The sequence below is a fragment of the Neomonachus schauinslandi genome, chromosome 3 (assembly GCF_002201575.2).
Source record: "Neomonachus schauinslandi chromosome 3, ASM220157v2, whole genome shotgun sequence".
NCBI classification, from domain to species: domain Eukaryota; kingdom Metazoa; phylum Chordata; class Mammalia; order Carnivora; family Phocidae; genus Neomonachus; species Neomonachus schauinslandi.
The window spans coordinates 124,341,828-124,353,839 of NC_058405.1; the positions used below are offsets into that span (position 1 = coordinate 124,341,828).

General features: G+C 42.9%; 1 protein-coding gene across 1 annotated transcript in view; it reads right to left on the reverse strand.

The window, feature by feature from the left end:
- Positions 1 to 3,163: 3,163 nt before the first annotated feature.
- The window catches only part of DPP4 (dipeptidyl peptidase 4), an 80,272-nt gene continuing 71,423 nt past the window's right edge, over positions 3,164 to 12,012 (reverse strand). Inside the window, exons 24-26 of the mRNA XM_021702790.1 lie at positions 6,158 to 6,230; positions 5,822 to 5,895; positions 3,164 to 4,278 (exon numbers count right to left, since the gene is read on the reverse strand). Coding sequence (XP_021558465.1) covers positions 4,177 to 4,278; positions 5,822 to 5,895; positions 6,158 to 6,230 — 249 coding nt within the window. The 3' untranslated portion in view covers positions 3,164 to 4,176. The remainder of the gene's footprint in view (positions 4,279 to 5,821; positions 5,896 to 6,157; positions 6,231 to 12,012) is intronic.

Below are 12,012 nucleotides of genomic sequence, written 5' to 3' on the forward strand. Positions count from 1 at the left end.
GCTGTGAATAGGGGGAGGGAAAGGGAGAGAGGAAGGTACCGAGCATGGATACGATGCCGGCAGAGTATATACACAAATCTTCACAGCAATGGCACAATTCTGTGAAGTAGGTGCTTTTGTACTTCTTTCAAATTAAGAAACTGAGGCTCAAAGAGGCTAAGTAACGTTCTTTAAAATGTTTCTTACTATGAGTGGTGATGCTGATTCTAACCCACGTCCCCTTATCTAGGGTGCAGTGCACTGAGTCTCCAACAGGAGGTGAAGTGTGACTGGCTTCCTCCTTAACAGGCTCCTCATTCTGGGTCACGCAACCAGAATCAAGTTACGATGAATAATATTTCTTCCCAGGATGTTACATTTTCTTTGTGACTCATATTTCTGTGATCAAGATTGGAAACCCGACTTAGCCAAGGAAATACTTTGCTCACAAGTCACAAGTATCCTGACTTTGGATAGGAGAGACTTCATGAAATAATCAGGGTTTTGGTCATTTGATGGGTCACTCTTCTCACCAAATACGTGTTTTAAATAATCTGACAAACTTGGTACATATTGTTCAGATGAAAGATTATGAACTTAACTGAGTTGGTTGAAATTTAAAGTCTGTAACACCAGAAAAGATACTCCTCTTGCTTTAGCAGTAAGGAAATGACCTTTTTATTAATTCAAATTTTCAAGTACAAATGTTAATATTGTCACAGAAAGGTGACATACAGAAAGATGATAAGTTTCTACTGAGCACCTTCTGATGGGCTCTGAGCTTTTCTGATGGGCAGTGACGTTATGCTTTATTACTCATGTTCAATTCTCATTCTCAATCACCTGGATCCCTCAGTCATCCTGAATACACACGTCAGATCATTCAGGATGTACGTAAGAAGGTTCTTGGACACTGCTGGAAGAACTGTCGCAAAATTGGCAGAACAAAATTCTTTTACTCTATGAAAAAAGCCATCCTGGTATTTTGGTATGTTTTTCATTTAGAACTTACTGAATCTTAAGTATTGTACAAATCTAGTTTTATAAATTGGAATTCTCACATCAACTTAAGAGCAAAATGCCATGTAGTAGAACTGATAGCTTCGGTGACCACCTTGTGAATAAGAACGAAAAGACCCAGAATGACACACAGCCTGATGTGATCATTGATCTTTATGGTGGTGGCTTTGAGTCATTAAGGATGCACTGAATTATGTTCTATGCCTTCTATTTAAGGAAACATGGAGGTATGGAATTATTTTTAGCAAGATTTCCAACAAAAATGTTCAAAAATAATTTTTAAAGTGATTTTCTAAAAACCTTGAGCAAAACTTAAACTCTGTATCCACAGAAGAGATGTGAACATCGTTCCTTTGGCGTGTGCTCACCCCAGGCACGGCGCGCCCCACAGGTTGTGTCTGATAGGAATCTTAGCGTCCCTGTGCTTGCTGAGGCTGCAGCTGTCAATGGCAGGCAAGTCTGCACATCTTAGTGCCAGGATTAGTCCCTGTGTGTTTCCAGCTTAGCCTCAGACTAAGTTTCTCTCAAAGTTGTTAAATGTCTTTACCTTCCTTTTCCAATCAGCCAATTACAAACTCTTATTGGAGAGTAAAATGTGTCCTGTGAGGGTTGAATGAAATCTACTTTAACTTCAATCACATCATTACCATTTGTAACCCTCATTATGTGAAAAATATGTGCTAGGATTTTTTTTACCACCTCTGGGCTCCAGAGAAAATAACATGTTTAGAAACTAAAGGAACAGTGAATTGCATGGTTTTGATATTGTACAACTATTGTACAATACAGATATTATGCGATGGTCTTAATATCTGTGTAGTATCTGATGTGCAATATCCACTATTGTACAATGGTCGTACTGATATCTGTGAAATATCTGCTATTGGGCAATATCTGCTATTGTTAACATCTGATATTGCCAAATGGTTTTAATATCTGTACAGCATCTGATATTGCACACTATCTGGTTCCAATTAAAATAAAAGAAGAATTTCTATTTAATTTGCTCTTATGACTATTAATTCGGTCCAGGTTGTGAACATATGATCTATGACTACTTTCCTGGATATAGAACTCTGCAAAGATCGGTCCAGTTACTTACAATGACTGAACTCTATTAAGAAATAGAATTATGGGGGCGCCTGGGTGGCTCAGTCGTTAAGCGTCTGCCTTCGGCTCAGGTCATGATCCCAGGGTCCTGGGATCGAGCCCCGCATCGGGCTCCCTGCTCCGCGGGAAGCCTGCTTCTCCCTCTCCCACTCCCCCTGCTTGTGCTCTCTCTCTCTCGCTGTGTCTCTCTCTGTCAAATAAATAAATAAAATCTTTAAAAAAAAAAAAAGAAAAGAAATAGAATTATGACAAGAGCCCTACAGGTTTGCAGGTCAATTTATAGCTCTAATGGATGAGTGGGATTTGGGATGTAAGGTGAAGCTACTCAGTGGCATGCTCCCAAAGTACAATCGAAGCTGAATTTCACAACCCTCTGTCCATTCCTATGCATGACTCACCAGTCTTATGTTGTAATTGATAGTTTTTTTCCATTTTTCCTATTTTTAGATTTTTATGCTGGAGCTCACTCTGAGATAACTTTTTCCAATAAATGGTCTGAAGCTAAGTTCGAGTTCATAAAATCAATTTTTAAAAAAATTAGGCCATTTTGCCAACGATTGAAAAAAAAAATCCTGTTTCCTCAATTATCTGCTAGACTAAACTCAGCATCTGAAATCTATGCTTCCATTAATATAGATATGCCAGCCAAAAATAGTCAAACACTTAAGTAACTGACTTTTTTTCTTAACTTACACTGAGATGATATTGTTGATGTTATTTGTTCTTATAACATGAGCCTCATCACAGTTTCCTGGAATAAAATTATAAATTATGTATTACATCAAAAATAAAAACTATTTGGGTCTTTCAAAAGCTATATATGTGTGTGATAGCAAATTGTGTATGTATTACATAAAAACCCTACGAACTGCTTAATTTAACACATTTTTATGTATCTTTTTTTTTTTTTTTTTTTTTACAAAAGCTGAACTCTCTCCATGTTTACAAGGCAGTCTGGGATAACAAGCAAAATAAACAAGAGCCTTTCTGGATAAGCGTGTCCATATGCCAATGTGGTTTAGGTCTCATTCAAGACACAAAACGCGCTACCTCTGAAAAAATGCGGGAACGTTTATTAAATGACCAGGAGAAATTCCACAGTATGTAGAATGGGAATAACAATACATAACTTTGTAGCTTATTTTCGATTTTTAAAGACAAGTCCAAGGACATTAAAATATCCTTTGCATTAAGATGCTCCATGAAATGAACTAAGAAAAACTGATGCAGGGACAAATTCAAGTTCGAATTTGTGATACAAATATTTCCGTCTTTTAGCAGGGCGAGCTGATGTGTTCACATCTCCGTTCCAAGCTGCCCCTTGCCCTGGGAGACACCAGTAGTTTTAAGGCACGTTTACAGCGCCTCCCCACTGCCGTGGGTTTGTAGGACCTACAGCCAGGAGCTCGCACCTGGGGGCCTCGCACTGTTGGCAGATTCCCTCTCTTTTCTTTGGAGTCTGTTCAACTGCTGTGGTTTTACTCAGAAGTCAGTGCTTTGCAGAGATGATTTCCTGAGACTGTTTGAATAGCCTTTCTCAGAAAACCGTGCCAGTCTGCCTGTGAGCAGCTGTTCTCTAAGAGAAGATGCCCGGTCAGGTCATCGTGCTCAGACGTGGGTTCCCAGCCGGGCCTACTAGCTTCCTTCCCTGCCCTCCCCTTTCCCTTCTTACCCCTGCCTCAGTGACGTCACTGCCCGCATCGTGCCATCCCTTTAAAGAAGAGAACGAGATTTGGACTGGTCCAGTTAGAAAAGAATATAATGCTTCCCTGGGAACCTATGCAGAGCTCCCATAAAAACAATTCATATTTGTTGTTTCAGCAACGGATGTGGAAATGATTTTCAATAATAAACAAAACCAGACGGAATAATTCAAACTTCAGTAAGGTAATAATCTGTTGCGAAGACAGAAGTCCCTACTTAGGGTTACAGACGTGAAATTTGGGAACAAAGGTAACCTTGAATTTCTTGATTTGAGTGTACTTTTTAAGATCATCATCTGAACAGTGCAGTTTTGAGAGAGAACAAAAATGGCTTTTAGTAAGGTCGGGCATGCTGTTTGAGGCGCTAGGGTAAAGAGAAGCACTGTTTTATGAAGTGGCTCATGTGGGTATATATATGCTGGTGCGCTGTGCTGCTGGCGATTCCGTGGTCCTCGTCTGTATACCACTGCAGGGAAAGACAAAGGTCAGAAGTAGGAAGTCAGCTGTCTTCTTTTTTAAAAAAATAATTCAAATAAGCTCTCATGAGCATACATAGAATTAAAACATTGTTTTAGGGGGGATATATATATATTCTAATGAAACTATCCAAATCCACTTTCAGATTTGACTCAAAGGACACTTAGAACCACATCATGCACAGGAGAGAATGTTTATCCCATTAAGTACCCTAGTTTTAATTAAGTGTTATCAAGTGTCAGATTTCTCCGACTCTCTGGAAGAGAAACTGTATTAAAATAAAATTTTTAAAAGCACTTTTTCCTAATATATGTTACCAAGGAACTAGAAAAATCTATTCCAATATTTCATATATATGTTTAACATGAGGTCAAAAGGCAAATGTATTATTTGCAAACACTTTGATTTTTCACTAGAATTTTCTATCTGTATGCCTGACATTTATGAAAGAGTTGATGACCTGAGGCAAAAATTTATCAACGCATCCCACATTAAACAAGTGGGAAATCACTACCAGGCAAACATATGTTATGGAGACATAAACTTTTAAAAAATTGCCTAATTGAAGTACCATATCTTTTCTTTGAGTAGTAGAAAAAGAAACCTCAAGCTCTTTTAAGAATCTGACCCCAAAAGACATATACCAGGTTTTTTGTTTTTTGGGTTTTTTTTGGTATCAAATAACTGCCCCACTCTGATTCAGTGGGCATCATTTGAACTGATCACAGAGCAAAGTGAGTGTGTGTGTGTGTGTGTGTGGAGAGTGAGGAAAAGTAGGTTTTCTAGCTAATAGAGGCAAGAAAGCATTTTATACAAAAATATTTAGTGCAACACACACATGGGCATACATATAAAAATACAAACATACATTTATATGTGTTATATATACACACACACAAAAACCATCTTTTTTTCTTTTTTCTTCTTGAACTGAAAAGATCTAGAGCAGAAAATGAATCTGACTTACTACCTAGAAACAGCCTACCGTATAGGCAACAACAGCTCTAGCCATTTCCAACTCTATAAAACAAGCCTAATTGTTTATTGCCTGTGGTCGTTCAACAAAAGATAACGTTGCATTTGCAAAAACTGAAGCATGCCGATTATTAATGACCCACTGTTGTTAGGATGGCTAGTAATACATACTAGACAGAAATGGATTTTCATATTGGAGCTGAGCTATTATCATGCTGGTTTCACTTTAGAATTACTCTACCACACATTTACTGAGTAAGTGATTACTTTTGAATCCAAATAGGGAGAGACTGAACGACCACATGGGTAGGAGAGCACTGTTTTGACTCTCCCAAGATATGCAATATTGTGCTTCTCAACCCCCAAGTCTCTAATAGTTTTGAACATTACTCTGTCTATGGCCTAAGGCTATCACTTCCAACTTCTCATTGAACAAATAAAAACCATTTTAGTTCTGTCCCTGTCTCCCGGGACTGTTGGAGGAGAAGGAGCCAGGAGAGGGGGAAACCAAGACCCCACCAGCAAGTTCTCCCCTTTTGCACCAAGTTTTGCTATACCATTGCTTGGAAATCCACTCCAGCATCCACCAGGGCTTTGGAGATCTGAGCTGACTGCTGAAAGTGAACGTTATCTGCAAGGAGAGAAAGGAAACACAAAGTAACTAATAGCTGCTCCTTTTCTGAGAGGAAGAGTGGGAAAGGCACAAGAAGAAAGGGACTATTTGAAGTTCTAGGCCTTAGCATCCCATTTAGCCCAAGACAAGTGAGTTGTGGAAAGCAACACTGTTTTATTGAAGTAAATGTAACAGTCTTGCCCCTCATGCTTTTGTTTTGTCAGTAGTGAAATTGCAAACCTGTCTGTGATACTAAAAAGTCTAATTAACTGAAACTCACCATCTGCTGTTCCATGAATAAGGAGGTACTCAACTTGTTTAAAATTTTCAGCTCTGCTCATGACTGTTGAATTCTGGAATTGGGAAAAAGAATGTCATTATTCAAAAAAAGATCTGCCATAAACTGATTTTTCACTTCAGTTTACAAAATAAAATGTTTTCAGCTGGGGCCCCCTTTGATACAAAATATAGCAAACCGATATTTAAGCAAATGCTGTCTCCATGCATGGCAGAATGCACAGCATGCCCTGTGCCTGGGAGACAGGACTGGAAAGGGAGGATGCCACATCTTCCTTGCACATGCAGGCGGAGGGCACCTGCCACCAGGGCTGCACGCAAAGCCCCTTGAGTCCCAGATCCCAGATTGGCTGTGTCCTATGCATTAGCACAGGGCAGAGTCTCATATTAGCAATGTATGTTCCATGGGCTTATGCTGTAGTTCAGCCAAAAAGTGTATTGCCATGGCAACCGTGTGTCACATGGTGCCATACATGCTACATTTCAAAGAGCTTGTACATAGCATTTGCAACTAAACATACTCTGCAATATGTCATATGAACTTTGGTCCACATTGCTAGGCAATGAATGAGAAGCAAGTATTACCTCTTTTGGAACAGATGTTTAAAACCTAGGCAAATGTAACATATGGGAGGGGAAAGGGGTGCAAAAGATCAAGCATGGCCTTAGAAAATCAGTGGGTTGTTGTTGTCTGCCTCATTCTGTATCAGGGAAAATCCTGCTCTTGGATCAAGCCATTCCCAAATCAGCCAGAGAAACGGGGCAAAAAAATGGGGAGGTAAGCTTTTTGAAGACCGACCTCAGTGAGGCAGGACTTCTAGAATGGGGATAGGGCCTTGGATGAGAAATCCTTTGAAAGCACAGAACTGGCCATCTGATCTTGATTTGGGGATGTTTACAAAGTTGGGATGAAGGCAAAAGTGTCACAGAGGCATCATAGTGCCTTTGGGAAGGGGCGAGCTGGACTCCGCTTCTCTTGTCTCCTTATGGGTTGGGGAGAGGGAGGGCCAGTGGTTTCCCTATAGGTTTAAAAATCATCCAGCTATTCCTTCAGCACCTTGGTAAATCAAAGTCAACTTTATGAGTGCCAAGTTTATGTATTTTACAGATTTCTTTGTAGCTAACACCAGCTCCGTATTTTTTTTTTTTAAAGATTTTATTTATTTATTTGACCAAGACAGAGATAGCGAGAGCAGGAACACAAGCAGCGGGAGGGGGAGAGGGAGAAGCAGGCTTCCCCCCGAGGAGGGAGCCCGATGTGGGACTCGATCCCAGGACCCTGGGATCATGACCTGAGCTGAAGGCAGACGCTTAACGACTGAGCCACCCAGGCGCCCCACCAGCTCCGTATTTTTTGATGGGAACCCTGATGGTCTGTCAGGAAGGGGATAGGGCTAAGGTGTTGGATTTGGATTCTAGCCCCAGCTTCGACATCAGTGAGCTGTGTGCCTGGAGACATGCTGCACTCTGAGTCTCGTCTTCTGTAAAATGGGCATATTTGTAGGAAGCACTGCTCTATTTAATCCTGCCAACATTCCTCTGAGATAGGTCTACAGTGATCCTGCTTTCTCCATGGAGACCCCAAGACTCAGAAATAAGCAACTCGCACTAGGTTCCATCTGTATGAAGTGTCGGAGCTGGACACAAAGTCTGACGGCCGAACCTCTTTTTCTTCCTATGCTGCCCGAGGCCACTAAAATTCCAAGTTGCTCATGATGTGGTCTTCCCGCAAAGGAACAGTGAGAAATAAGTTAACTGTCCCGGAATTTGTACCGCGCAAGCACCCTGGGTATCCCTCCGGCCACGGGCTTCCCGTGCCTTCTCAGACTGAACTAATCAAAAGAGAGCCGGTCTGCCGGGCCCTGTGAGATTTGGAAGGCATGTTTTCTGACCGTGCAGCTGCCACAGAGCCCAATGTAGCAGCAGAACCCTGAGCAATCGCTGCTCTCCGGAGAGGAAAGGGTCAAAATCAGTCTCCCTAAAGGAGGGTAGGATTCAGAGCTTGAGCTGCCAGACGCTGGGGCTCCCACACCGCTGCGAACATCCATAATGTGAGCCGCAGGCCCCAGCGCTCCCTGTTAGCGCACCGCCCCCCCCCCCCTCCTTGCGGCCAGAAAGCTCACAGCCTTGCCCAGCCACTGCCACTCGCTCGGCCTCGGTCCTCCCCACACCGAACCTAGTGCTCTGCTCCCCCAACACACGCAACTGCCGCACCGGAGACCTGACCCACGCAGGCAGTTCTGTCACTTCGCCTCACCTCCAGAAGCCCCACGGGCCTTCCTGGCTTGGCAGCTTGAACAGCAAAAGCTGCTCCTACAACCTCCACGAGCCATAAAACTGAGAAATGTCATTGAAACATAGAGTAATAGTTAGGAGACATATAAATACGCAGGACAGTTAGCAAGGAATGTGATAACTACTGGAGTTTGGACCAAAACAGTTTCTGGCTGCCTTTTTTTTTTCTTAAATGGAGTGAATACAGGCTGAAAGAAGACAATTTTTATAAACAAGTAAAACCCTGAGCCTAAGATAAATGTTGTGATGTACACACTGTAGCTGTGATGAACTAGACATGGTGAGAAATGCAACATACTGAGAAAAAGACGAAAACTGTGATAAAAGTGTCATGATGCAAATTGTTTTACATTAACAATATTACACTACAAAGAAAGAAAGACAAATACTTTAATGCAGCACGAGAAAAATAAAACAAAAGCCTCCCCTGCAACGGTGAGCTAGGTGTGCCCTTTCCATGCACGCTTCCCCCTGCTCCCTGGGAGAAGTCTCCAGAGGGGCCTCCCGGCTCGAGGTGGACCGGCAGGCCGGCAGCCTGGAGGCACACACCCGCTCTCAGGCTCTCAGGCGGCAGAGAGCATTCCCCCCCCCCCCAGCCCCCAAAGATGCAGCCGTGGCACCCTGCCTCTGGCACCACCCATCATTCCCTACTGGACCAAGAATCCTGGCTTCTCCATCAAGAGAGACCCTTGGCGGTCCACCGTGCAGAAGGCCACCCCCCGAAGCCAGAGAAAGAGATGCACGCATTAACTGAAGATGTTGGTTAATAATCGGAAATAATACCATCGTGCTATTTTAACCCACTAAAATAGGATAATCCCCATTTGCCTATCGATGGAAACAGAAATAGAAAAGGAAATGGATGACTAAGTTAGAAGCCGAATAGTCTATCACCAGCTACTAAAAAGGAAGCTCAGAGTGATAAATGGGCAAGGATGCAATGGTGTGCAGTTGGCACCCTCCCGAGGCTAGAAACTTCCGGAGAGCCCCGCTGTCAGCAACAGTCTGGCAAAACGAAGTGGGAAGGATTGGTCCAGTGGCAGTGCCGATTCCACAGCATCTCTGTGAGGAGCTTTTCCTTCAAGCCCTAAGAAGAACCATCTGTAGCTGCTTGTTGGATCATGCTGGTTCCTCAGTTACCTTCCAGCAAATAAATCTTTGTATTTTTGAAATAAAGAGAGAGCTGATAAGAGCGGGGAAGTACTGTAAGAAACAGAAGTTCTAACAATTTTTAAGCCACCCCTTGTGCCATCGAGGAACCATAAGGACAACTGGCTTCCTGAGGACGATGATGGCGGCAGGTGCCATGTTTCGAAAGCTTCCCTCAGGGCAGGCACAGGTGTCCCATTTAAGCCTTTTGGTAACCCTGTGAGGTAGGCTTGATGATCCCCATTATCCAGATGAGGGAACTGAGGTCCAGAGAGCTTAACGAACCTCTCCGAGCTCACGCTGCTAGGAAATGGTGGAAACCAAATTTGAGTAGAGGTCTAACTCCAAAGTCCGTTCCCCTTAACCTTATGACCTAGTGTCCCTTCACATCCCAGCCAACCACTAACTCATCACCATTTCCAGGCTTTTGTGGAGAGGGCAAATGGCCACTGGTCTAATGGACAACCCAGCACATCAGCGATCTATTACGGGGGCACTGATTTCCTCTTTGCATTGTCCTGCTTGCAACCCAAAGCTCGTAAATAGCATTAAGTAATGCTATGCGGGGAAGCACCATTAATGCTACAGAAAACAGAGGCCAGAGAACATTTTTAAGAAAAAATTATTTCGACCCACTATATCGGATGCTTTACTTGTTTACATCTATCAAACAACTGTATCCGTGAGATGCCAAAGAAGAGAGCCCGTCAACCCGACAGGGGGCTCTACCTCAGTCCTCACCAAGCAACACTGGCTTCTTTAAAGATCACACAGCAGTCAACATTTTATCAGCACTCAACAAACAAGTTAAGGTTTGGCTTAAATCTGAAGGTCTCTCTCCCTTTGGCATATTCTGGGATAATAGAACAAATGTCAAATCAGTACAAGATGGCATATTTACAAAATTGCACCCTGTTTTGCATAACCTAACGATGCAGCAGTTCTTAAGGATTGAACATTTCAAATCTGCTAGCAGAAGACTGCCAAATCTATGACTGTTTCCTACACTTGCCAAAAGCCTATCAAATTTTGAGCAAAATGCAAAATAAATCTCCTCTACAAGTTAAATCAGTCCCTTCTGTGTGTTCCAGGCTGGCCTCTTCCCTTGGCAACAAGGCTCAGGACTTGGGCCCCATTTCTCTTGCCCTTGATCTTCTGCTTCTCTGCGGATTCATAAATTCATTCCAACCCCAGTCTCTGTCCTGCCTTCTAGGCCACCATTTGGCCTGCTCTTCCCACAGCCCTGCTTCCATGTTATCCGTCGGTTCATCCAACCTGCTTCACAAATCCCCTGAAAACCAGCTGTACCTGCTACTCATATGTGGTTGTGCTCTGCCTCGTTCCTCTCTGCAACCCACGGAGAGTGTCTCTGCTCTCCCTCTTTATCTCCTAAGTCTTTCTTTATTGGCTTCACGCAAGTGCCCCTCCCTCGCCTACCCCTCAGCATCTACATGTTATGTAACATTTTTGTGCCTCAGTTTCAGTGTCAATAAAATGAAGATAATTAGAACACTTATCTCAGAGAATCTGAGGGAGAACTGAACCTAATAAACCATCTAAAGAGCTTAGGATGTGTCTGCCCATAGAAGCAAGCACTTAACGAATAAATGAAAAAAATGAATGAAGTAAATGAAACTGGATTCTCCGCCCCCTCAGTTGAGAGGAGCTGGGGGTGTGGGGAGGGGGGAGGTGAAACCCCAATTTCTTGGCCACTTCTCTTCCCTGCCCTACATGCTCTGAAGGTACAAAATCCCTGGGGCCTGTCACAATTAGGGAACCACTTCTCTTTCCATACATAGGGGGCACTCTGTCATATTTGAGTTCATGCTCTATTACCTACTCTCCTTTATTTCTCTTTGATAATTTTGTGTTCACGTCTTTGCTCACCAACAAGGTAATAAACTTTTGAACAATTAAAATACCAGGCACTTTGCATGGGTGAGTGAAAGTTCACCATTATGTTAATTTTTTAAATAGGTTTAACTAAAAGACCTGTGATTGACCATATGAAAGACCACTTGTCAATGTTAGTGAGCAACACACTCCTCAAGGTGTGGTTGCAGTTGCTATTTGCTTTTTGCTATTGGGGTGAGGGTTTTCTCATTGCCTATCTGATTCCTTTGCTCAAATCTGCCGCCATTTTGGTCTGCTGTGGACTGAGACTCACTGCAAAAAAGATGTTTCCATACTGCCTTTTAGAGTGCTCCTGCCTTGCCACTTGGCAGCAGGTGGGTGACTATCTACAAAGAGTCCCATGGGATCACTGCTCATGTACCTGCATTGGGTCTGAGCCTTAGTCCAGGGTCTGCTAATCTATACGGCGGCTTTGTAAGAATAGGAAAAGGCATTCCTTCTGGTTGGATGCAGCCCCAGAGGTTCATGTCTTGGTGAATG